This window comes from Lichenostomus cassidix, chromosome 5 (genome assembly GCF_008360975.1).
Source record: "Lichenostomus cassidix isolate B80296 chromosome 5, HeHo_3.0, whole genome shotgun sequence".
Lineage (NCBI taxonomy): Eukaryota > Metazoa > Chordata > Aves > Passeriformes > Meliphagidae > Lichenostomus > Lichenostomus cassidix.
This window is the reverse complement of record NC_139486.1, coordinates 61840976-61867431: the sequence shown is the minus strand read 5'-3', so window position 1 is coordinate 61867431 and position 26456 is coordinate 61840976. Positions and strand designations below refer to the sequence as shown.

The 26456-nt window shown below is 49.1% G+C and overlaps 2 protein-coding genes, 1 long non-coding RNA gene and 2 pseudogenes across 4 annotated transcripts in view; 1 reads left to right on the top strand and 4 right to left on the bottom strand.

Annotated features, from left to right (window-relative positions):
- The window catches only part of LOC146436968 (mas-related G-protein coupled receptor member A8-like), a 46496-nt gene extending 38799 nt beyond the window's left edge, over positions 1 to 7697 (bottom strand). Inside the window, exon 1 of the mRNA XM_085063863.1 lies at positions 6873 to 7697. Coding sequence (XP_084919989.1) covers positions 6873 to 7697 — 825 coding nt within the window. The remainder of the gene's footprint in view (positions 1 to 6872) is intronic.
- Positions 1 to 26456, bottom strand: part of LOC146436962 (mas-related G-protein coupled receptor member X4-like) — a 149860-nt gene that overhangs the window by 100262 nt on the left and 23142 nt on the right. The window lies entirely within an intron of this gene.
- Positions 11784 to 26456, bottom strand: part of LOC146436954 (mas-related G-protein coupled receptor member D-like) — a 94044-nt pseudogene continuing 79371 nt past the window's right edge. The window contains exon 2 of the transcript XR_014852787.1: positions 11784 to 13127. The product of XR_014852787.1 is annotated as a mas-related G-protein coupled receptor member D-like (transcript). The remainder of the gene's footprint in view (positions 13128 to 26456) is intronic.
- LOC146436967 (mas-related G-protein coupled receptor member X2-like) lies at positions 16021 to 16964 on the top strand (annotated as a pseudogene).
- Positions 24570 to 25906, bottom strand: LOC146436966 (uncharacterized). The gene is made up of 2 exons (XR_014852940.1): positions 25795 to 25906; positions 24570 to 25002 (listed from the first exon to the last, which is right to left on the bottom strand). It is a non-coding gene; the product is annotated as an uncharacterized LOC146436966 (long non-coding RNA).

Sequence of the window (26456 nt, the reverse complement as noted above, 5' to 3'; positions counted from 1 at the left end):
CCTCTCACCCAGGCATTGGAACTGAGCCAAAGGGAAAGTAAACATCTGGAGGGATTCTAAACATGCTTTTGGCGCATTGCCTGCCCACGGAGCAATCTGGCGACAGAGAGGTTTGTTATCAGCACAGGCTATGTCGATCAAGCATGGGACACAAATATTACCCCTCTTGGAGGCTGAAAAAGCAGCTGAAGTTGCAATTATGCCCCATAGAACACACCAGGCAAATAAAATAGAGCCAAAATATGGAAGCGGCTAAAGAGGTTGCAGAAAAGGTCATCCATGTTTTGGTTCTGCAACAGGTGATCTGTCCACCAGATATTAAGTCAGAATAAAGTGCACAAGATTGTCAGTTAATTGAAGCATTGTATTCTAGTTTTTGTCCTGCTGGATGGGCACTCACTGCTGATAGGCAATAGCTCCCGAGGAAATAAAGCAGCGATAGAGCATGACCTGTGGAGCTCTGCTGCCCTCCAGGGCGAATATTTGGGATCAGCAGCATCCAGACCCCCTCCGACCACCTCCAGACCCCTCCTGACCCCTCCAACAAACCCCAGACACCTCCCGTCTCCCCCTGATTCCCTCCAGACCCCCCACCCTCAGGGCCCTCTTCCCCCGGGCAGTGCCCAACAGCCCTGCTCCTGCCCCGCTCCAGCCGGGAGCTCCGGCAGTGTCTCCGCTGCTCCCGGCCATTCCTGCTCCTCCACCCCAATAAATGCTGCTGGATCCATCCCGCCGCAGCCTCTTGTTCCTCTCTGGGAGAGACTGGGGGGCTGGACACTGGGGGTCCTTATGGGGCAGCCTGGGGTGAGCATCCCATGGGGAGGGACTGGAGTCTCAGGGATGGGAATGGGAGAGATGGGAAGGAAGGGAGGTGTGTGGGCTGCATGGGGGAGTGGGATGGGAGGTTGTCATGGGGGTGTGGGACAATGGGAGTGTGGGATGTAGTGGGACTCACAGGAAGGTGTGAGATGTGGTGTGGGATGTGGTGTGGGATGTGATGGGGCTCAGTGAAGCCACAGGGAGATGGGTGATGCTCCGTGGAGGTTGTGGTGACAAACAGAGGTGTCACCCTGCTCCTGGAAGGAGGTGGCTATGCTGAAGACCAAAGACTCTCCTTCCCCTTGCAGCTGCACCGTCAGAGCCTCCTGAGGGAGAGGCCAAAGCTAGGGCAGAGGAAGAATTTCTGAAGGCACAAAACCACCAGCAAGGATATCAGTAAAAACCAGATCTAATATTGAGGAACAGCGCAACAAAGAACTATCTGTGTGTGTGTAACACACAGTGAGGGTAAGGATAAAAAGGAAAATGGCCTAAAAGCTTAACGGCACTCAAACAGTACAGTACTTAACTTGTATCTTACACTCAGCAATTCAACAAATGAATAACAATTAACAGCATTTAATCTTATACCATAACTTTCCTTACAGGCCTAATTTACTCACATATCTCAGGTATTTAAGCACCTGAAAGAGCAGCATTTCTCCCACATTTGCTATAGCAAATGGACACATCTGTGTACACAGATAGAAAGAGTCAGTGCAGGGTGAAAATGCCCCTGAGAGAAATTCCACTCAAAGGCAGTGAAGTGCTCAGCCTGGATTCTTTAGCATCTGCAGAATGGACGAATGGTTGAGCCTTGAGCAGTGTGGGGATCAGCCCAGGATCCATAGGTGTTTGGGGATCCCCCAAATTCAGCAAGCGAGAGAGTTCCTGGCTTGGAGAGGCCCCACTGACAGGGAGGTTCTGGTCAGTGCTGCTGGGGCCCAGGAGAGCTCCAAGGGTCTCCTTTTGGACTGCTGTTTACAGTGCACCAAGAGATGGACTTCAGTCACAACCATGTTTCACCAGGCCACACTTCGGGTCAGCAACATTCTTTGGGAGTGTGAGTTCCATTGTTCCATTCAGGCAAGAAAACCAGCTTCCAATGGTATTCCTAAAAGCCAGGAGCTCGTTGGAGAGCAGCAGTTCCTGGGAGCAGACGGAGTTTGTGCTCAGCTCCAGAGCAGCTGAGCCCAGGGGCTGCTCCTCAAGGCCGAGGCCTCAGGAGCATTTCTGAGATGCCAGTGCAGCCTGGAAAGGGGAAGGGGATGCAGCAGCACAGGGAGGGTGATCCTGTGGATATTTCTTAATCAGGTGGCTCAAGGAATCCCTCAGCCACTGTCCTGGGGTCCTTCAGCAGTGCAGTTTTTGTTTTTGTTGGATTTTGTTTTTTATGTTGGAACACGTTGTTTTGGAAATTAAATTATATATTCTGTCATTATGTGTTCAGGTCAATCTAAAGGGATTCACTGGGATGGTATTTAAAAAAAAATCACCACTTAAATGTAAATTGAAACATTGAAGGAAGATTGGTAGATCCTCTGGTGGAACAGCTGCCAGGTAGAATTCAATATTGTAATCTATAGCAGCCTTTGTATGAATTACAGTTCGGGGAAAAGAGGACACAAAATGGTACTTAGACTATAATATTTTTTACAGCTGATGTTGTTCTTGTGTTGAGGACAAAATGGGATGAATGCATGGATTCTGAAATGTTTTTCACTTGGTGAAATTGCCATGAATAGCAAAGGGATTGTAGTACCTTTGGATCCTTTTGGTTTGCCTTTAGAGAAAGACAACATGGAGAAAAGGGTTAAATGTTGGTGTTTTGTGTGTAGCATGGGATAAGTCTGCTCTAAGCATTTAGATGGTCAAAGGAAAAAAATGGTTTACAATTGAGCTGCAAAGTCCTGTGCAGAGGAGTGAGAAGGCTAGCTGCAGGATTAGATAAGAAAGCAATAAATATGAGGAGGTTTGGGAGGAGAGCAAAAGTCTCCTGGCTCCTGTTTTCCTAGGACAGCCCTCAGATGATAGCTGAATAAAACTCCAGAAAATCCAGACAACAGAGGGTTTTGAGTGTTTTGATATGAGTGAACTCCTTTTTGTTGCATGGACAGTACGTATGAATTGAAAATAGAAAAAAACCCAAACAGGAAATAACTAAACAGAACTAAATAGAAAATGAGACCAGAAAGAAATCAGCAAAGGACTCTCACCCCTGGGTGGGCAAGGGAGAGTCTCATGGTAGGAGAAGTGTTTGAGTTCCTCGAGCTTCATTAGGAAAAGTGGGAACAAATCAGTGTGGATATTGTAAACAGGATGAAAGTGGGAATGGCCTCAGGTAAAACCCAGCACTTCTGCAAACCCTCTTATGGCAATAGCAGAGGACTTGTGAAGAGGGACCAGATGTTTCTTCCCTGGCAGAGGAACTGGGGAATGAAAAATGGGGTTTTTGGTAGACACAGGAGCTGGTTATGCAGTATTAAATACCCTGCAAGGGGAGTTAAGGAATGACTTTATCACAGTTGTCGGTGCCATCAGGACTTGTGAAATGTGACCCCTTTTCAGTCCAATTAAATTCACATTGAAATCCCTGAAATCTCTAAATATGTGGAAGCTTCAATGCTTATGTTGCAGGAACTGACTTCCCAATCTGAACCTACTCCAAGGAATATTAAGAATGCAGTAATCCCCATTGTGTGGGCCAGCTGGATTCCTGGGAAATCAAAGAGTGGAACCTGTAAGAATCAAACTAAAGTCAGGCACAGACCTGGTAAGACATAACCAGTATCCTTTAAATTTGAAAAATTGAAAAGGATTTTCACCAATTAATAAGATAGAATGGTAGCTAACCAATATACACTCATAACTATGCAAAAAAAATATTTTAATGGTTCACTGCAATAGATTTAAAAGATGCCTTTTTCTGCACACCTCTAAGCCATGACAACCAGGAACTATTCACATTTAAGTGGGAAAATCCACAGAGAAGTCTGCAGTTCCACAAGGATTTAGAAATAACCCCACAATTTAGGAGAATCAACTGGCTAAGGAATTAGAAGAATAGAAGACCTTTAATCTGCAAGAGGCTTTGTTACAACATGTTGATGATATTCTGCTGGCCACCAAAACTAAAGAACAGTGCTGAGACCCAACTGTTGAATTGTTAAACTTTGGAAGATTAAATGATTACAGGGGATTGAGAGAGAAGGCCCAAGTGATGAAGAAGACTATGACTTCCCTGGGTTTTGAAATTCTCCAAGGCTAAAGGATACTAAGCATGAGCCATGAACTGTAAGAGAATTGTGAACCTTTCTCAGAATGGTTGGGTGATGGATCAGGAATTTTGGATTACCTGTCCACCCATTGTATGGATTTTGGATTACTTGTCCACCCATTGTATTGGGTCTGACTGAAGGAAAGTTCACGGCCCTCACAGTGCTGCACTTTGCCTTAGTAGCTGTAAGGGTGCTGCTAACAGAGCAGTGTTTTGGCTACTGCTGGGCTGTGCTGTCCCTCTGGCATTCCTTACCCCATCAAAGGGATAGGAGTGGGCAAGATCCTGGGAAGGGACACAAGCAGGCCAGCTGACCCAGATTAGCCAAAGGGGTATTCCATACCATATGGCATCAGCTCAGATATATTAAGCTAAGGGAGAGAGGAGGAAGTGGGGACATCTCTGAGTTTTCAGTGTTTGACATCCAGAGGAACTGTTACATGTGCTGAAGCCCTACTTCCCAGGAAGTGTCTGAACATCGCTGTGAATGGGAAGTAAAAATTGACTTTTTTTTTCTTTAGCTTATGCTCACACAAATCTTTGCTCATTCCTTTCTTCTACTGCAATAAAACTGCTTTATCTCACTCTGCTGGCTGTTCTCCATCTTATTCTCTCCCCTATCCCAGGGGAAAAGAAAGTGATAGAGTGACATAGTGGGCACCTGGCAGCGAGCCAGGGTCAAGCTGCTCTGTGCCCATGAAGATTTTATTGTATGGACTGATGATACTTGGGCTATGTTCAAACAACTTTAGAAAGCACTAATAATGATCTGGCTTTCTGCCAGATTACAGTATCACTCCCCATCTCCACCCCACTGTCCCATTCCATTCCAATCCGTTCCGTTCCGTCCCGTCCCGTCGGTTTCCCGGCCACTCCCTGCCTCCGAGTGTGACCTGTCAGGCTCTGCTGCCCTCCAGGGGGAATATTTGGGATCTGCAGCATCCAGACCCCCTCCGACCACCTCCAGACCCCTCCTGACCCCTCCAACAAACCCCAGACACCTCCCGTCTCCCCCTGATTCCCTCCAGACCCCCCACCCTCAGGGCCCTTTTCCCCCAGGCAGTGCCCGACAGCCCTGCTCCTGCCCCGCTCCAGCCGGGAGCTCCGGCAGTGTCTCCGCTGCTCCCGGCCATTCCCACTCCTCCACCCCAATAAATGCTGCTGGATCCATCCCGCCGCAGCCTCTTGTTCCTCTCTGGGAGAGACTGGGGGGCTGGACACTGGGGGTGAAGCTCTGGAGAGGGGTGTCCCAGAAACAGTCCCCAGATCCTTATGGGGCAGCCTGGGGTGAGCATCCCATGGGGAGGGACTGGAGTCTCAGGGATGGGAATGGGAGAGATGGGAAGGATGGGAGGTGTGTGGGCTGCATGGGGGAGTGGGATGGGAGGTTGGGATGGGGATGTGGGACATAGTGAGAGTGTTGGATGCAGTGGAACTCACAGGAAGATGTGTTGGATGTGGTGGGACTCACAGGAAGATGTGGGATGTGTGGGACTTGATGGGGCTTAGTGAAGCAACAGAGAGATGGGTGATGCCCCATGGAGCCTTTGGTGACAAACAGAGGTGTCACCCTGCTCCTGGAAGGGGGTGGCTGTGCTGAGGACCACAGACTCTCCCCTCTCTTGTAGCTGCACTGTCAGAGCCTGCTTAGGGGAGACACCAAAGCTAGGGCAGAGGAAGAATTTCTGAAGGCACAAAACCACCAGCAAGGATATTAGTAAAAACCAGATTTATTATTGAGGAACAGCACAACAAAGAAATATCCATGTGTGTGTGTAACACACAGTGAGGGTAAGGATAAAAAGGAAAATGGCCTAAAAGCTTAAGACCACTCCAACTGAACAGTATTTAACTTATACCTTAAACTCAGCCATGCAACAGAGGAATAAAAATTAACAGCATTTTATCTTATACCTGAACTTTCTTTAGAGGTTTAATTTAATCACATATCTCAGGTATTTAAACAACTGAGAGAGCAGCATTTCACCCCCATTTCCATAGCAAATGGACACGTGTGTGCACAGAGATAGAAAGAGTCAGTGCAGGCTGAAAATGCCCCTGAGAGAAATTCCACTCAAAGGCAGTGAAGTGCTCAGTCTGGATTCTTTTGCATCTGCAGAATGGACAAATGGTTGAGCCTGGAGCAGTGTGGGGATCAGCCCAAGATCCATAGGTGTTCTGGGATCCCCCAAATTCAGCAAACGAGAGAGTTCCTGTCTTGGATAGGCCCCACTGACAGGGAGGTTCTGGTCAGTGCTGCTGGGGCTCAGGAGAGCTCCAAGGGTCTCCTTTTGGACTGCTGTTTACAGTGCACCAAGAGATGGGCTTTAGTCACAACTGTGTTTGACCTGGCTGCGCTTTGAGTCGGAAACCTTCTTTGGGAGTGTGAGGACAGGGATGTTGTGCCATTCAGACAAGAAAACCAGTTTCCAAGGGTATTCCTAAAAGCCAGGAGCTCGTTGGAGAGCAGCAGTTCCTGGGAGCAGATGGAGTTTGTGATCAGCTCCAGAGCAGCTGAGCCCAGGGGCTGCTCCTCAAGGCCGAGGCCTCAGGAGCATTTCTGAGATGGCAGTGCAGCCTGGAAAGGGGAAGGGGATGCAGCAGCACAGGGGGGGTCATCCTGTTGATATTTCTTAATCAAGTGGCTCAAGGAATCCCTCAGCCACTGTCCTGGAGTCCTTCAGCAGTGCAGGGGAAGGGATCAACAGGCTCAGACTGCTGTGTCCGTGGCAGCATCATTGCTGCAGGCAGTGTTTTCTTCTGCCTCCTCAAAGACCCTCTGGAGGATCTCCCTTAGACACTGCTTGGAGAAGTGCCTCCTGCAGCTCTCCATGGAATAGTGTCTCTTCCAGCTGCCCACCAAGAAGTAGATGAAGGGTTTGATGGTGCTGGTGATGCATGTGAGCAGGAAAACAACCTGGGAGGACACTACAGTGTAGCCGAGCTGCTGCAGGAAATTCCAGAGGCTGAGGGGCAGACTGAAGACCACAGCAAGGAAGATAGCAACATCGAGTCTCTGGCGTTGCTTCTGCTGGAAGCCACGCTTGAAATGAATGAAGAGGATTGCGATGTAAATGACCAGGGGTGCAGCAAAGAGGAGGAGGTTGAGGGCATACAGGAAGATGAGAGCTGCCTGGCAGTGCTCCTGCTTGTGTGACGGGCACAGGGAAGTCACTGTGGGTTTGACAGCCAGAAAAGTGAAGAAGATCCAGAACAGGGCATCCATCATCGCCCAAAACAGGTGCTCAGGGACTTCATAACTGCAGCAAAGTGGGCAGAGGACAGACATGGATCTCTTGATGCTGATGAATGCCAGCTGGAACAGCCCCACGTGGTAGCAGAACTGCGATAGCTGGAAAAGCAAGCTCAAATACATCAGGGGCACGACAGCAGAGCAGGACACATCCTCCTGAAGGAAGAGCAGGGTGGAGGGGACCATGAAGACAAGGAAGAGGAGGTCGGTGATGGTCTGGCGGAAGATGTAGTAGGTGATGGGGTCGAAGTGGAGGAGGCAAACAGCAGCACCATTCCCAACTATTCCACAGAGGCCGATGAGCAGCATGACACTGTGTATGGCCACGTTGGTGGCATCAATCCACATGGATCATCTCCTTCAGTGGGTGAGGCTGGAGAGGGGGTGACAGTGCTCAACTCCATGGATGGACCCTGGGCAGGCAGTGGGATGTGGTCCCTTGCTGTGGTCAGAGTGGATGGGGAGTCAGTGCTTGGAGAGTCCTGGGATGGACCATGCAGCTCCTCAGCAGCTCCCTGCAGTGGGAAGGATTCAGTGGAAAGAAGTGAGATGTGCAGGAATATAACCAGTGGAAATGGTGAGGGTGGGAGAGCGAGGTGGGAGGGTTGGGATGTTCAGCAGGAGATGCGGAAGGGAAGCTCAGGGCAGAGGAGGGAGAAGCTGGGGAGGACACTGCAGTCCCAGGGAGAGGGTGGCAGGAACAGAGCAGCTGCTGGAGGAGAGGCAGGTGGGGTAGGGAGGAAGGCAAACATTGCACTGACCTGTTGAGTGTGGGGCAGCAGCAGGCAAAGGGTGTCTGTCCAGATCAGTGGCAGTTCCCAGCACCTCTTCCTCCTTTTGGATCCGTACGGTAAAGTGAATCCTCCCAGGTCTGTAACATGAAGGATAAAATGCCCAGATCCCCAGGAGGTCGCCAGTCCTGTCCCACTGGCTCCTCTCTGTGCCCTGTCACAGTGTTCCTCCCCAAGACTTGGCGGAGTCACAGGAGATTTGGAAATTGCATCATTGACTATGTCAGAGCGTCAGTTCTTCGGGGTTATCTTGATGATGGCTTTTTTTTTTGGCCACAAGGAAGTGGCTTTTGTAAAAAGGTCCACCTGAAGAATTGTGTGAATGGCTCCTCATTTCCTTCTGATTGGAAGGAGGACATTCCTTTTAATTCCCATGGGACATTTGCCAACTGCCTTCCCTCTCCCTACAGCTTTCTACCACTCCTCATTTCTGTTCCCTGAGGGGTCATAGTCCCTCCAGCAGGAGAGGGATGCTGGTGGTGCTGGTGGCACTGGAATGCTGGCAGTGCTGGGGAGGCAGCTGGGTGCTTCTCAGAAACAACTCCCATTGTGGGAAGAGCTTTTGGGATCATTGTCAAAACCTCCCCATGGCCAAGGAAAGCACAACTGAGCCAAGAATTCCCATTTTTTGTCATTCTTATTCAGGTTCTAACTGCCCAAGGGAAGGACTGTAAACAGTTGCTTGCAGCCAGGTTTTCAGCACTTATCACCCATGTTTCTTACTGCTAACCCTCTTAATGATACAATGAAAGCTATTAGAGGACAGATTTTGGGGTACTCTAATCCCCCTCCCAGCCTGTCACCAGTGCTCATCCTCCCCCTCCTCAGTCCTGAGAGCACTTGTGGTGGTTGTTACCTGATCCCACCCCTTCACCAGCAGCAACAGATTCCAAAAGTCCAGGTTGCTGCAAACCCCATCCAACCTGGCCTTGGCCACTTCCAGGGATCCTGGGGCAGCCTGACCTTCTCTGGACAATCTGTGCCAGGGCCTCAGCATCCTCACACGGAAGGATTTCTCCCTAATATCCAACCTGAACCCACCCTCTGTCAGTGGGAAGCCAGTTCCCCTTTGTCCTGTCCCTCCAGGCCCTTGTCCAAAGTCCCTCTCCAGCTCTTCTGGAGCCCCTTTAGCTCATGGATCATGAACTGTTTGCACTGGAAAGGATTGGCCCAATGAATGGATGTGAGATTCCATAGCTGGGGACACAAACACAGTGTCAGCGAGGAAGAGAGGAGGCAGTTCTGCTCCCAGGGTCTCCACACACACCAGATTCCAGCAGGAGCATCCCAGCTCCCAGACACATGTCAGCCTGGGTAGGAATCATCTCATTCTAGCTTTCTAGGAATTCTGTGGAATTCACTGTCAGCTGCTGTCTGACTCCCAAGGGAGTGTGGTAGATGACTCAGGAATTATTTTGGTATATTGAAACTGTTATTTTTTCAGCTTGTTTCTTTTGTCTTTTTGAACCTGTTTTTTTGTATTGGGTAACCTAGGTTTTCCATATTCTTGTAACTTGGGGGGCTTTTTGGTGTTTTGGAACTTGGTTTGGGTTGGGGGCTTTTTTTGTTTTGGTTTTGGTTTTTGTTTGTTTTGTTTTGTATGTATGAACTTGGTTGTTCTGGAAATTAAAGAATGTATTGTGTCATTATGGGTTCAGATCAATCTGAAGGGATTCACAGGAATGGTATTTTGAAAAAATCACCATTTGGATGTACATTGAAACATCGAAGGGAGATTGGTGGCCCTTCCTCATGGAAGAGCTGCCAGGGAGAATTTAATTAAATATTTTAATCAGTAGTGGCCTTTGTATGAATTGGAGTCGGGAGAAAAATGGCCACAAAATGGTACCTGGGACTATAACACTTTTTTACAACTGATGTTATTCTTGTTTTGAGGACAAAATGAGATGAATTGATGGATTAATGTTTTCCACGTTGAGAAATGTCCCTGAATGCCAAAGGGATTATAGTGCCTTTGGATCCTTTTGGTTTGCCTTTAGAGAAGGACAATATGGAGTAAAGAATTCAATGTTGTTGTTCTATGTGTAGCACAGGACAAGTCTGCTCTAAGCATTTAGACAGCCAAAGGCAAAAAAGGTTTAAAATTCAGCTGCAAAGTCCTGTGCAGAGAGAAAAGAAAAACTGGGATTTGATTCAGTATTAAATACCCTGCAAGGGGAGTTAAGGAATGACTTTATCACAATTGTTGCTGCCACCAGGACTCATGAAATGTGGCCCCTTTCCCAATCCAATTAAATTCACATTGAAATCCCTGAAATCCCTAAATGTGTGGAAGCTTCAATTTTTATGTTACAGGAACTGACTTCCCAATCTGAAGCTCCTGCAAAGAAAATTAAGGATGCAGTAATCCCCATTGGCCGGTGAGATTCCTGGGAAATCAAAGAGTGGAACCTGTAAGAATGAAACTAAAATCAGGCACAGGCCTGGTTAAGACATAACCAATATCCTTTAAATTTGAAATATTGAAAAGGCTTTTCAGCAATTAATAAAATAGAATGGTAGTTAACCGATATAAACTCATAACCATGCAAAAAATAAAAACAATAATAAAAAAATATTTACGGGTTCACTGCAATAGATTTAAAGGATGCCTTTTTCTGCACACCTCTTAGCCATGACAACCAAGAACTATTCACATTTAAGTGGGAAAATGCACAGACAAGACTGCATTTCCACAAGAATTTAGAAGTAACCCCACAGTTTTGGAGAATCAACTGTCAAAGGAATTACAAGAACGGAAGACCTTTAAATTGCAAGATGTTCTGTTACAACGTGTTGATGATATTCTGCTGGCCACCAAAACTAAAGAACAGTGCTGAGACCCAACTGCTGAATTGTTAAACTTTGGAAGATTAAATGATTACAGGGGATTGAGAGAGAAGGCCCAAGGGATGAAGAAGACTGTGAGCTTCCTGGGTTTTGAAATTCTCCGAGGCCAAGGACAACTAAGCATTAGCCATGAGCTGTAAGATAATTGCATGTTTTGCTTGGAATGGTCGGGTGGTGGATCGGGAATTTGGGATTACCAATCCACCCTTTGTATGGACTTTTATAACTGCCCATAAAGATTTTATTGTATGGACTGATGATGCCTGGGCTGTGTTCAAACACCTTTAAAAAGCACTAATGGGAATCATTCTTTGGGCTTGTCAGATGCCAGGAGATCTTTTGAATGATTCACTGATGGCAAGGATGGCCTGGCTGTTTGTGAGCAGTCACAGCTAAGGAGCTGGATATTCAGGAAGCTCCTAAATGGGCTCTGGGACAAAGTGCAGAGGGTGGAATTCCTCTCACCCGGGCATTGGAACTGAGGCAAAGAGAAAGTAAACCTCTGGAGGGATTCTAAGCATGCTTTTGGCACATTGCCTGCCCACGGAGCAGTCTGGAGACAGAGAGGTTTGTTATCAGCACAGGCTATGTTGATCAAGCATGGGACACAAATATTACCCCTCTTGGAGGCTGAAAAAGCAGCCATCCCAGCTCTGGGCACTCGGGATCATGTTTGCTGCAGGGAGCACAAGCCATGCCTGTGTCCCCTCCCTCCCTCCCTCCATCCCCATTCCCGGCTGGCAGCAGGAGCCAGAGGAAGGCAGCAAGCGCTGGCAGATGGGGTGAAGGCAGCTCAGGGTTCAGGGTGCTGTTTATTGATATCAGACTGCAGTGGGATGTAAGAACCATGCTGGGGGTTTTTGGGATTACAGCTGTGTCTGTAAGGATCCCTTTTGGGCAATTTAGGATGTGTTTTAATATGTGGAATGGAGGAGGTAAGCCATTCTCCAATGTGGTCCCTGCAGTGCATCCCTCCCACATGCCCCTGATGTCTTTTCTTGCAAGATTACATCTTGGGAGGGGGATGCTGCGGATATTTATTAATCAGGTGGCTCGAGGAAACCCTCAGTCACTGTGCCAGGGTCCTTCAGCAGTGCAGTGGAAGGGATCAACAGGCTCAGAGTGCTGTGTCCATGGCTGAATCATTGCTGCTGGGAGTGTCTTCTGGCTCCCCCAAGACCCTCTGGAGGGAGAGCTGGAGCGACCTCATGGAGCAGTGCCTCCTCCAGTTCCCCACCCAGAAGCAGATAAAGGGGTTGCTGGCACTGTTGATGCAGGCGAGCAGGAAAACAACCTGGGAGGACACAACGGTGTAGCTGAGCTGCTCCAGGAAATTGCAGAGGCTGAAGGGGAGACTGAAGAGCACAGTGAGGAAGATAATGATGCTGAACCTCTTGGGTTGCTGCTGCTTGGCGTTAATGAAGAGGATTGAGCTGGAAATGACCACAGCTGGGGCAAAGAGGAAGAGGTTGATGGCGAACATAGAGCCACGTGGCAGTGCTCGTGTTCCTGTGACTGGCACAAAAAAAGGACTGTGAAAAAGAAAGCGATGGAGAGGATCGAGAGCAGGGCACACACCACCCATGACACACGCTGGGGGCAGTGGCAGTGGCACTGGAATGGGCAGAGGACAGAAATGCATCTCTCGATGCTGATGGTTGTCAGCAGGTACTGCCCCAGGTTGCAGGCAAACAGGGGCAGCATGAAACGCGACATCAGGTAAAGCAGGGATGGGGCAGCAGAGCAGAACAAATTTGCGTGCAGGACGAGCACAGTGGAGGGGACCTTGAAGGGGAAGCAGAGGAAGTTGATGACAGACAGATTGAAGATGTAGACAGCAGTGGGGCTCTTTTGCATGTGGAAGCCGAGGAGCCAGATGACAGCCCCATTCCCAGCCAGCCCACAGAGGCAGATGAGCAGTGTGGCACCATCTGTGGCCAAGTCTGTGACATCTATCCCACACAGATCGTCTCCATTGGTAGGTGAAGTGGAAGGTTGGGATGTGGTGCTCAGCTCCATGGATGCACACAGGGCAGGCAGTGGGATATGGATCCCAGCTGTGGTCAGAGTGGATGGGACATCAGTGGTCAGTGCTTGGAGAATCCCAGGATGGATCACATGGCTCCTCAGCAGCTCCCTGCAGCAGGAAGGATTCAGTCGAGACAAGTGAGAGATGCAGGGGAGGAGGGTGCTGAAAAAGGTGGTGTGGGAGAGCAAGGTGGGAGGGTTGGGATGTTCAGCAGGAGATGTGGAAGGGAAGCACAGGGCAGAGGAGGAAGGAGCTGGGGAGGACACTGCAGTCCCAGGGAGAGGGTGGCAGGAACAGAGCAGCTGCTGGAGGAGAGGCAGGTGGGGTAGGGAGGAAGGAAAACATTGCAGTGACTTATTCAGTGTGGGGCAGCAGCAGGCAAAGGGTGTCTGTCCAGATCAGTGGTGCTTCCTGGCATCTCTTCTCCTTTGGGACCCATGTCCCAAAGCAGATCCTCTCAGGTCAGTAACATGAAGGAGAAAGTGCCCAGATTCCCAGGAGGTCCCCACTCCTGCCCCACTGACTCCTCTCTGTGCCCTGTCCCTGTGTTGCTTCCAAGGGTTGGTGGAGTCACAGAAGAGTCGGAAACTGCAGCTTTGGCTGCATATGAATTTCACTTCCTTTTGCTTTTTTTTTTTCTTTTTTTGGCTGCAAAGGAAGTGGCTTATGTCAAAAGCTCTACCAGAACTGTGTGAATGGCTCCTCACTTCCTCTTGATTAGAAACACTCCTTCCCTGCAGAATGTCCAATCTTCTGCCTGCCCTCCCTTTCCTCAACTATTCCTCGTTTCTCTTCCCTGAGGGGACATGTTCCCTCCGGCAGCAGAGGGATGCTGGTGGTGCTAGTGGCACTGGAATGCTGGCAGTGCTGGGGAGGCAGCTGAGTGCTTCTCAGAAACAACTCTCTTTCTAGGAAGAGCTCTGGGATCATTGCCAAAACCTTCCCTGGACTCAAGGAAGCACAACTGAGCTAAGAATTCCCAGTTTTGTCATTCTGCTATAGGCACACGGTGTCCCAGGGAAGGACAGCAAAGAGTTGCTTGCAGCCAGGTTATCAGCAGTCAGAGCCCACACTAATTACTGCCAATCCCCTTAATGATACAATAAAAGTTATTAGAGATCAGATTTTGGAGTGCTGTTATCCCCCTATCAGCCCTTCACCAGAGCTCATCCTCCTCCTCCTCCATCCTGTGAGCATTTGTGGTTGTTTTTACTGATCCCACCCCTTCACCAGCAGCAACAGCTTCCAAAAGTCCAGGTTGCTCCAAACCCCATCCAACCTGGCCTGGAACACTTCCAGGGATCCTGGGGCAGCCACAGCTTCCCTGGACAATCTGTGCCAGGGCCTCAGCACCCTCACAGGGAAGGACTTCTCCCTAATATCCAACCTGAACTCACCCTCTGTCAGTGGGAAGCCATTCCCCCTTGTCCTGTCCCTCCAGGAACTTGTCCAAAGTCCCTCTCCAGCTCTTCTGGAGCCCCTTTAGCTCATGGATCATGAACTGTTTGCACTGGAAAGGATTGGCCCAATGAATGGATGTGAGATTCCATAGCTGGGGACACAAACACAGTGTCAGTGAGGAAGAGAGGAGACAGTTCTGCTCCCAGGGTCTTCACACACACCAGATTCCAGCAGGAGCATCCCAGCTCCCAGACACATGTCAGTCGGGGTGGGAATCATCTCATTTCGGCTTTCTAGGAATTCTGTGGAATTCATTGTAGGCTGCTGTCTGACTCCCAAGGGAGTGTAGAAGATGAGTTAGATGAAACCTCTAACTTTCTAATGGTTGTAGCCAAGAGAGCAGCATTGATTTGCCTCTTCTCTGACAAAATGACATTTCTGCAATATTAAATCATCCCTCTGCTGTATGCCTGTGCTCCAGCTCACACACAGCATTCCTTACTGCATGAATACTCTTGGAAACTGAATGGTTAAAGTCAAATACCATTGAAGCTGTGGTATAAGAGTGGCAAAACAACATTTGAACCATGAATCAAATTTTGCAGTGCAGGGCCCTAGGTATTCCCACCAGGAATGAGAGGGGGCAAGTTCATGCAGTTCAGAAGACAAGATTTCAGGATTGGGGTTGGTTTAAAACGAAAGAGGAACCTGACACAGAGACAAACTGCTTTCCCATAGGTCTCATTGCTGAGGCTCTCTCCTGTTACTCATTTCTTGGACAAAGTCAAGGGCAGATTAGAAGCAGAGCTCTGATCCCAGCAAAGGCTCTGAAATAGTTCCCTGTTTGTGAGAGCCCTGGAGAACATGATCCAGCAGGGACAAAAGGGGGCCTGGGACAGATCCCTCCCTGGACACTGCCCAGGCTCACCCAGCAGGTTTCTCTCCCCTTTCCCAAGTGAGCATTCCAGGGAAGCTCTTGAAGATCCTGACCCAGGGACAGCAGCTGGTGTGTGCGAGGCCATGTGAACCCACAGTGTGTCTGCTCCAGTGAAATTCTCCAGGCTGCGAAAGGAAAGGTCAGACTCTTCTCTTTCAATGTAATCAGTGTCCTCTTCATTGAGGTGGGGCATGCTGACTGATTTTGGCAGGGGAATATTGGTCTGTAGGGTATTAAAGCTCTAAATATTTTGGGGAAAGGGGGGAATATTGAAACGAGAGTCCTGCTGAAGGAATCCAGCAGCTCAGTGATATCAACTGACACCTGAGAATCCAGGTCAGATCCACCACAATGCCACTTGCTCTGATATCTCCACAGGCAATCTTTTCCTTCTCCAACTGTTTTCCTCCTCCAGCTCTGTCCTTATCAAAGCCAGGAAGGAGGTATCTCCCTGGCTTTTGTGTCAGGCAGTCATACCCATCTCCCACATCCTGCTAGCAATCTGTCCTCTCCCTTGCCTCTCCCTGTGCTGCACCACATGGAAGCTGGGGGTGGGAAAAGATGGGAAAAGCCACGTGTGGGGGACAGCAGTGTTGCTAAGGTGTGTGTGTTTGTCACCCCTCCAGCTGTGTGGGGGGAAGGAGAAGCAGCAGAGGTGTCACAATGAGCACATTGTCCCCTGCCACACAGACAGACAGCCCTTCCTGCTGGAGCCAGCCCGGTGGGAAAGTCTCCAATGGGAGCTGGAATGAGGACAAGCACTCCAACTGGACTGAGTGTGACAACAGCCACTCGAGCAGAGTCCCTGTCATGCTGCTCCTGTGCCTGTGTGGAATGGTGGGGAACGGGGCTGTCCTCTGGCTCCTTGGCTTCCACACCTGCAGGAACCCATCACCATCTGCATCCTCAGCCTGGCCATCGCTGACTTCAGCTTCCTGCTCTTCATCACCATCGCCCTGGGGATATTTTATGTCCCAGAGAGCTTCTGCCACCAGCTGGGCTCACGGGGTGTGACAGCCGGGCTGAACGTCACCATCCTCTTCTCTTTCACTGCCCGGGTCTACTCTCTGACAGCCCTCAGTGCTGGGACAGCTCTCTTTGTCCTCCCTGTGTCCTGCTGGCCCTGCCACCGCTCCCAGTGCTTCCCGGTGCTCCTGTGTGCTCTGCTCTGGCTCCTCTCCTTCCTGCTCACCGTCACCCCCTGTTTCTGCCCTTCGGTGCTGGTGGCCTTGGTGCTGAGCTACCTCTTCTCAGTGCTCACCCTGATCTGTTCTGCTCTAGCCCTGCTGGCCAGGCTCCTGTGCTGCTCATGGAAACAGCCCCCACGGAAGCTCTGTGCCCTGGTCCTGCTGCCTGTCACCTTCTTTCCCTTCTTCACCGCTGATTTTGGGTTCTGGCTCTTGCTGAGAGCCTTTGACCTCTCTGTCTTTGCCCTCAGCACCTCTGTCCTGCTCGCCTGTGCCAACAGCAGTGCCCACCCTCTGATTTACTTCCTGGCTGGGAGCTGTGCAAAGGAATTCACCCTCTCTGTTAGAGTTGCCTTCCAGAGGGCTTTTGAGGATGTGCCAGAGACCCGGAATAGGGACAACACAGTGGAATCACTGTGAAATTGAATCATAAAACATCCTGAATTTGAAGGGACTCACGAGGATCACAGATTTCAGCTCCTGGCCCTGCACAGGCTATCACAACAGGCACAAGGGATGAGGCTGAAGCCAGTGGTCCCAGCAGCCATCCCCAAATCCTTTCTCCTGGGGCTCCGGTGACAGCGCTGTTCCTACAGGAGGTAAGAGTCCAGGGATGGAGTAGTGGGTGATGTCTCCTGTCTAGGGACAGGGCTGGACAGGGTGGGAGTTTGTCCTGGGCACTGCAGGGATGGGGGTTCTTCCTGGGGCTGGTGTGGGGCTGTGTGAGCAGATGGGAAGTGCTGGGAATGTTGATGGACCTTATTTCCCTCTGGTTCCTCATCTCTCCCTAGGAAGTGGTGGGAAAAGGAGAAGGCAGCCACTGGGAACAGGATCATTCACCATGGAGGAGACCAGCACTACAAACCTCACCCTGAATGGATCTGTGGACTTGGAGGAATATCTCCCAGAACATTGCTCACGCATTTCCTGCCCACTGAAAACTTTTGCAGGGGTTGGCCTTGGGATTTCCCTCTGTGGGCTGGTGGGGAATGGGATGGTTGTGTGGTTCCTGGGCTTCCACATGAAGCAGAACCCTGTCACTGTCTATATTCTAAATCTGGCTGTAGCTGACTTCTGCCTGCTCCTCCTGTTCTTCCTGCTTATCTTGGCTTTTCTGACCTTAGCAGCATTTTGCACATTTTTGTATCATCTTGTTCCTGTCTACATAGATTTTGTATTTGCAGTGGAGCTCCTGTGCCACCTGACACCACACTGTCAGGTCCTGTTTTACCTGAGCAGCCTGGGGCTGCTGACAGCCCTCAGCATGGAGTGCTGTGTCTCCATCCTCTGCCCCATCTGGTACCAAAGCCACTGCCCGTGGCACCTTTCGGATGTCATCAGTGGGGCTCTCTGGGCTCTCGCTGGGATTTTGGTGTCCTCCCTCTACCTCACCTTTACTGAAGACTCAGGGATAGTCCTTGCAGGTGTAGCCCTTGTGATTTCCCTGATTCTGTCCATAGTGATGTTGGTTTCCAACCTGTTCCTGTTCCTCAAGCTCTGCTGTGGCTCCCAGAGGTGGCAGCCAGGGAAGCCCTGTGTCACCATCCTGCTCAACGTCCTGCTCTTCTTTGCCTTCAGCATCCCTTTCTGCTTGGAGGTTCTCCTCAACCTTTCTGATTCTGTCGAGTTATTCCCAGAAAACTCCTCCTGGCTGCTGGCATTGTTGTACTGCACCCTCAACCCTGTGATTTATGTGCTGGTGGGGAGCTGCCAGCGGCACTTTCAGTGCTCCATCAAAGTCACTCCTCGGAGGGTGTTTGAGGGGAAAGCAGGAGTGAGGAGGGGAGCCATGGCCCTGGGGACACTGCTGTGGTGGAGGTGACAGCTCTGTGAGGCACTGCTGGACATGTGGCACCTGGAGATGTGTTACAGGATGAGGCTTGTGTGCGAGCAAGGCCAGTGTTAGCTGAACAGGCCGCAGCAGTGCCCTTGAGCTCCAGAAAGGTACTGTGAGAAAAATGAGGAGGAACCCTGAGAAGAATGAGGGGGGAACCATGAAAGTGTGAGAATGGAATGCGATGGAATGCAAATAGTAACTTTTAGTGGTAAGTATGAGCACTCGGAACATATATAAGCCACGCATACTGTGAAATAAATGGAGCTTGCTTATAACTCATCTTGAGCTTGTCGCTTCCTTCCTCTCGCCTCCTAACAAATAGTCACCCCGACGAACATGAACACTGATAGCGGAACTTAGGACCTTGTTCCGAAAAGCGGCGAGAATGGGAAAGCACTGGTGCACAGTGACCAGAGAGCTAAAGATCATCACCCCTTCTTCTGCAAGGGCCGATCGGAGCTTGGGCCGACTGTGAGGGGACCCGCCGCTCGTGAGGACTACACTCTGATAAGCTGCACGGCAATCGCGGATCAACAAGAGAGACGCAGGCAACACAGGCAATGCTCTACTCTGCAGTGACGATCAAGACGTTTTAAATCCGTTTTAAATCCGTTTTAAATCCGTTTTAAATCCAGCTGTATGAAAATGGGAAGAGAGGTAGCCCTGGACTTATTTAAATGCTTTTTAAAAAAGCGGGGAGTAGGCAAAAATACCATTAGGCAATTGGCAGGACTATTTGCCGTAGGGAAAGCCAAAGGGTTTTTTATAAATCCTAATACGGTATTTGAGGAAGGGGAGTTGCTAAGTTATGGTAACTGTTTTTTTGATGGATTGCTAGATGGTGATAAGACATACACAAAGCTTAGCAAGGCGTGGAGAAAAGTGATAAATTGCTTACAACGATATAAGGCAGAGAAAAAGATTGTGGCAGTAACAACAGGAACACCAGCAAGCGCTGGGGGTAAGGAAGAGATTCCAAGACTGATTACACTCGGTAATGGTTTTACGGGCTTACCCCCTGTGGGTTGCCATCTGGTCCTTGGCATGCAGGGGACTCTCGCAGCCGCACAGCTGGGAGAGGCCCCCCCACTTGGGGGGGGAACAGTAGTTCTCCCTCACTGCTGCCACTGACAGAGGAGCAGCGCTCAGCACCGCTGCCGGAGGCTGAGGAGACGTGACCCTCAGCCCCCTCCTGCCGTGAGAGACGGGGGAGCGTTAAAAAATGCAGATCTAGCCCTGATGTGTTGTTAGAGTCAATGCAGACTGCTTGAGAAACTGTACACACGGTCCGTACAGCACCACCTACCCCCTCGTACATGTCCATTAAGCAGGGGAAAGATGAAACATTTGCTGGTTTCGTAGACAGAGTATCCGCTGATATTGAAGCAGCTGGTGTGTCTGATTGGATGAAGGGAGCATTGCTGCGTCAGTGTATTATGGAAAATAGCAACTGCACAACGAGAAATATTTTAGTTACCTTATCTGGAGATGCCATCATTGAAACTTTGCTAGAGCAGATGAGTAGGGTATCAGTAGGGACTCAAGCCATGATAGTAGAAGCAGTGAAAGCAATGGGTAAAGAGATAGCTCAAGCATAGATACAGGCTTTTGCCACCCTGGGCTCTCTCCGATCCAACAACTCAGTGCCGGTACAGCAAAGGAATGGCAGAAAGTCACCCCGCTGCTTTCGATGTGGCAATGAGGGACACATGCAGCGACAATGTAAAAAGCCAGTTTGGTGCTCGAACTGCCACGAAGATAATCATAACACTGAGGCCTGCCGACGATTGGGAAACGGACAGAGCACGGCTGGCCGCTGCACACAGACAACAGTAGCAGTCCCCGCCCTCCACCCTGTGCCATTTGGACTCTGCGACCTGAGAGCAAAGGCAAAAGTTGCTCCGACCCCATTTTCCTGTCAACTGACAGAGAAGGCAGAAATCGCAGAAGGTACCCCAGTGGGCGGTGCCACAGGCCGTCCCTGCCCCGTTCACTGCCCCACCTGCTACGGCAGCAACAGAGCCTGAAACACAGCCCCTCCCCGAGAATGAAGAAGTGAACGACAGCTCCGACAGCAAACCAGAACTAACCAGCAGCGTTAGCCAGCAAGAGACAGCAGCACAGAGCAGGGCAGCACCTCGGCTCGCTGGGACTGTCACAACCACCGAGACCAAAACTCGTTTCCAGCTTTTTACTAATGAGAAAGCATTGTAGCAACATAATTGTCCTGATGAGTAATAACACCTTAATTGCTAAGGCCTTGAACAAAAGCTAAATTCCTTGCTAAAGTGTTGCTTAAAACAGTGTCTGTGTGTGTGTGACAGTGCTGCAGCAGACATGCTACGAATGCTGTTTTAATTTCTAAAGTATTTTAAATGTATAAATTAGGCCTATAAGTAAAACTCTACTATTTGATAGTAATTTTATATAGATCATCTACTAACTAGTTTAAACTACCTGTTAAGTTCCATTGTTTTATCTAAAAATGCTGAGGACAAAACTCCTAATATCCTGTATAGTGTCCAGAGTTACACTCAAAAATCACCAGTACAGGAAAAATGTAAAAGCTCAAAGTCCCAAAGCATCAATTCTATGACAGTTAAATTTTATTACAGTGAAATGAGCTTAAGTTTTATTACAAGTATATTATGTTGTCTGTTACTTTAAATTTCATTAAGTTTAAATTCAATTAAGACTAAGTCTGTTCAATTTAAGTGTTGCTCAGTTTAATGTTTGTTATGTTTTATGTTCTGTTAATTTTAAATTCTGTTAAAGCTAAGTTCTGTTAAGTTAAATAAGTTTAAATTTTATTAAATGTACATTATGTTAAGTTTCAGTCAAGTTAAGTTTAAGCAATGTTAATTTTTAATTCCATTGAGTTCAATTATAGTTTAGTCTCTTAAGTGTTACTCAGTTTACTGTTTATTAATTTTGAAGTTCTAGTAATTTTATGTTCTATTAAGTTCTATTAAGATTAAGCTTTGTTCACTTTCAGTGATGTTACCTTTGCCTTTTAACAAGTTCGTTTTTGTTATGTTATACTCATTTATTTTAAAGAACACAGTTTTCTGCTGTGAAGATAAAATGAAAATTTAAGACAGAAGCCTTCCTGATGAAAATCTAGCCATGTAAACACACAGTCTGTAAGATGCTTACTGTCGTCAAAACTTCTAAATATCCAATTGTTTCAAATTTGTTAGTTAATATTACTGTTCACAGAAACCTTTGCAGTTTTATCTTCCTTAGTTAAAGTTCAATTATGATGTCCACTGCTTTCAAATATTTCACGTTACCTTATGTAGTTATCTGCAAAAACAATATCATTTTAAAACACTTTCCTAACTGATATCAATAGTTCATTCCATGTATTATACCTTTGTGTCATTTTCACCTTGTTAGGAGTTTTTATACTGATAATTGTAGTGATAAGAATTGCTTATAGCTGCATTACAAAGCAAATTGATCAGGCAGCTAACAGAGTCTTGCTCACACAAAGACAAGGAGAAGGAATTGTTACAGGATGAGGCCTGTGTGCGAGCAAGGCCAGTGTTAGCTGAACAGGCCGCAGCAGTGCCCTTGAGCTCTAGAAAGGTACCGTGAGAAGAATGAGGAGGAACCCTGAGAAGAATGAGGGGGGGACCATGAAAGTGTGAGAATGGAATGCGATGGAATGCAAATAGTAACTTTCAGTGGTATGCATGAGCACTTGTAACATATATAAGCCTCACATACTGTGAAATAAATGGAGCTTGCTTGTAACTCATCTTGAGCTTGTCGCTTCCTTCCTCTTGCCTCCTAACAGAGATGTGTCAGAGACAGCCAGAAGTATGGGGACATGAGGCCACACGGCTCTGAGCCAGAGCAACCTGGCTCAGCCCTGTTCTCTGGCTGTACTCCCCATGCAATGACCCTCTGTGTTGGTTTTGCTTGGCCCAGTTTTTGTTAGTAGGGGTGCCACAAAGATGGCTCCTGAGAGAAGCTTCTGGAAGTTTTCACCATGTCCAGCAGAGCCAATCTCTAATAGCTCTGAAGATGACATATATGCTGCTGGCCAAGCCTGTGCCAGTTAGAGATGTTGGGTACTCCTCTGTGATAACATATTGGAGAAGAAATTAAAGTTAATGTGCATGCAGTTGTTTCTAGCCAGGGAAGGAGGAAGAGGAGGTGAGAAAATGTGAGGGAAACAATATGAAGACACCAAGGGGCAGTGGAGAAGGAGGGGCAGGAGGTGCTCCAAGTGGCAGAGGCGAATTTCCTCTGCAGGTTGAAGCCCATGGTGAAGCAGCATGTCACCCTGCAGCCCATGGCATCCAACGGGGATGCAGAAATCCACCCACTGCCCATGGAGGAAATGCCCCATGCCAGAGTGGGTGGGTGCCTGGAGGAGGCTGTGATCCAGTGGGAGACCTGTTGGAGAGAGACAGCCCTTGACTCCAGGCTGGAGCAGCCTGTGCTTGGAGGAGTGCAGCCTGCAGACAAGGGAGCCACATTTCAGCAGTTTGGGAGGACTGAATACCTGTGGGAGGAGCTCACATTGCAGCAGGTGTGTGTGTGCTGCTGCTGCTGCTGTTCCTGAGTTTGGAGCTGCACTGGAGGAGTTCCCAGAGATCTCTCTCCTGTGGAAGGGACCCGATGGCAATGCAGGACAATGCAGAGAAAGGACTTCTCTTCCTGAGCAGCAGAAGAAGATCCTTGGACGAGCTGACCCAAAGCCCCACACCCTGCCCTCCCTGCACTGTTGGTGGGAAGGAGGGAGGGAGTGAGAGAAAAACCAGTGTCTTAAGTGTTTCTTTTACTTCTCATTATCCTCCTTTGACTCTGTTAGTAATAAATTCACTTTGCAACTTTAAGTTGAGCCTGTTTTTCCCTTGAAGTGTTTTCTCACAGTCCTTTATCTCACCTCATGAACACTTAACTAACTTTTTTGTTTTTTCTCCCCTTGTCAGAAAAAATATAACTTAAGAAATTTTATTGTATCTCTCTAGCCAGCTTTAATTGACTTTACCTAGGGAAAGGAGCTTTTCTTTAGTTTTTTCACGAGATATAGTATCACCCTAAGGAGATGGGATTAACATACCACGGATTGGGAGTAAACCCCGAAGATAACCAGAAAGATAAAGACCATTAACAGAACATCTTCGAGACATTGTGGCACCCACTGAACATCCACAGGTCATGGGGTTATCACAGACATTCGCCAGATACCATCTGCAGCAAGGGTTTTGACTGTATAAAATTCGGGAGAAAATTCTCTGAGGTTATGTGTTCTTGGAATGCTTTCCTAGGCACATCCTGGCCAGCAAATAAAGTAATGCCTGATTCTCTATCACTTCAAATACAGTGTTAAAGGGTTTTTCTTATTTTCCCGCAGATTCGGTGACACCCTCTTCCCGGATGTGGCAGGGGAGAGAACAAGCGAGCAGCTGCAATAGGTGCCTGGCATTCGGTGAGGCTGAAACCACGACAGACTCTCAGGAGGATGTGGATGCAAAGAAATTAGTCAGAGTAACGTGATGTTTAGGTATTAGATAAGAAACAAGTTTTAATGACTATGTATGGTAATAATGGAAAAAACCCCTGCTGTAAAGTCTCACCACAGACAGAGAAGGAGAGATCCTTCTGTGTGTCCTGTGCAAATAAAGAATTCCTGCTTCCTAATGCTTCCCATTCTCACAGAAAGTTTATTCCAGCCCCTTTTGGTGTCGTTCCCCATCCCTATTTCCACCCCACTGCCCATCCCATCCCATCCCATCCCATCCAGCAGCTTTGCCAGCCTCTCCCTGGCTCTGAGCACAACCTGTAGCTCTGCTGCTCTCCAGTGAGGACATTTGGGATTGGCAGCATCCAGACCCTTCCTGACCCCTGCTGCGGCCCCCCCTCCTCCCAGACTCCCCCAGGGCCACCTTCCCCCCTGACAGCCCAACTCCTGCCCTGCTCCAGCCGGGACCAGGGAGATCTTTGCTGTGCCACTCAGAGAGCAGCTGGGAAGGGAATGCTGAGCCCTTGGGCCATCCTGCCCATGCCGGCTGTGCCGCTGCCATCCCAGCTCTGGGCACTCGGGATCATGTTTGCTGCAGGGAGCACAAGCCATGCCTGTGTCCTCTCCCTCCCTCCCTCCACCCCCATTCCCGGCTGGCAGCAGGAGCCAGAGGAAGGCAGCAAGTGCTGGCAGACGGGGTGAAGGCAGCTCAGGGTTCAGGATGCTGTTTATTGATATCAGACTGCAGTGGGGTGCAGGAACCAGATGCCAGGGGAATTGTGGGATCACAGCCATGTGGGGCACGATCCCTTTGGGGGAATAGTGTGTTAGCACCCAGGAGGGAGGGGGAAAGCCATGCTCCAATGTGCAGAGCATCCCTCCCACATGCCCCTGCTGCCTTCTTCTGCAGGATTACTTCTCGGGAGGGTGATGCTGTGGATATTTTTTAATCAGGTGACTCAAGCAAACCCTCAGCCATTGTCCTGGAGTCCTTCAACAGCCCAGCGGAATGGATCAACAGGCTCAGGCCTCTGCGACCATGGCAGCATCACTGCTGCTGGGAGTGTTTTCTTCCAGCTCTTCAAAGACCCTCTGGAGGGAGAGCCAGAGTGACCCTGTGGAGCAGTGCCTCCAGCTCCTCACTGCCAAGAAGTAGATTAAGAGTTTGAGCGTACTGTGGATGCAGGTGAGCAGGGAAAGAAAAGGGAAGGACAAAGCGTGAGTCTGATCAGCAGCAGGAAATTGTAGAGGCTGGAGGGGAGACTGAAGAAGGCCATGAGAAAGATAATGATGTCGAGCTTCTCATATTGCTGATGCTGAGAACCATGCTTGACCTTATCAAAGAGGATTGTGCTGGAAATGACCATGGCTGAAGGAGAGAGGAGAAGGTGTAGGATGAACATGACGTTGGTAACGACCATGTAGTCCTTATTATCATCAAACTGGAACAGTGAAGTCAGCATGGGAATGATAGTAATGGAGAAGGCCACAAGCATGATACTCAGCACCATCGACCGGTTCTGGGGATGGTGACAGCAGCACCAGAGAGGGCAGAAGGTGGACCTGCACCTGCTGAAGGTGATGGCTGTCAGCAGGTACAGCCCAAGATTGTAGAAAAACAGCAACAGCTCAACAATCAATACTGGGTAAATCATGGGAGGGGAGCAGACCATAATGTCCCGCAAGAAGAGCAGGATGGAGAGCACCATGAGGAAGAGGAAGATGGAATCAGTGATGGCCATGTGGAAGATGTAGACAGTGATGGGCTTCCTGGGGATGAAAAATCTGAGGAAGCAGAGAACAGCACTGTTCCCGACCAGCCCACAGACGCCGATGACCAGTGTGACGGCTCCAATGGCCTTGTTGGTGACATCTGCCCCACACAGATACTTTCCTTTGGTGGGTGAGGCAAGAAGTGGGAACATGGTGCTCACCTTCATGGATGGATGCTGGGCAGGCAGTGGGATGTGGCCCCTGGCTGTGGTCAGAGTGGATGGGGAGTCAGTTCTTGGAGAATCCCAGGATGGACCATGCAGCTCCTCAGCAGCCCCTTGCAGCAGGAAGGATTCTGTGGAGAGCAGTGAGATGTGCAGGGGAGGAGTGCAGTGGAAATGGTGGGGTGGGAGAGGGAGGTGGGTGGGTTGGGATGTTCAGCAGGAGACGTGGAAGGGAAGCTCAGGGCAGAGGAGGGAGGATCTGGGGAGGACACTGCAGTCACCGGGAGAGGGTGGCAGGAACAGAGCAGCTGCTGGAGGAGAGGCAGGTGGAGTAGGGAGGAAGGCAAACATTGCACTGACCTGTTGAGTGTGGGGCAGCAGCAGGCAAAGGGTGTCTGTCCAGATCAATGTCGCTTCCTGGTACCTCTTGCTCCTTTTGGATCCATATGGTAAAGTGGATCCTTCCAGGTCAGTAAAATGAAGAAGAACCTCTGTCTCCTGTCTTGTTGCTCCCCAAGACACAGTGGAGTCACAGGAGACTCAGAAAGTGCATGTTTGGCTACATTAGAGCTTCACTTCCTTGGGATTATGTATCTTGATACCGCCCCCTGCCCCAAAGGAATTGGCTTTTATCAAAAGCCCCAAATGAAGAATTTTGC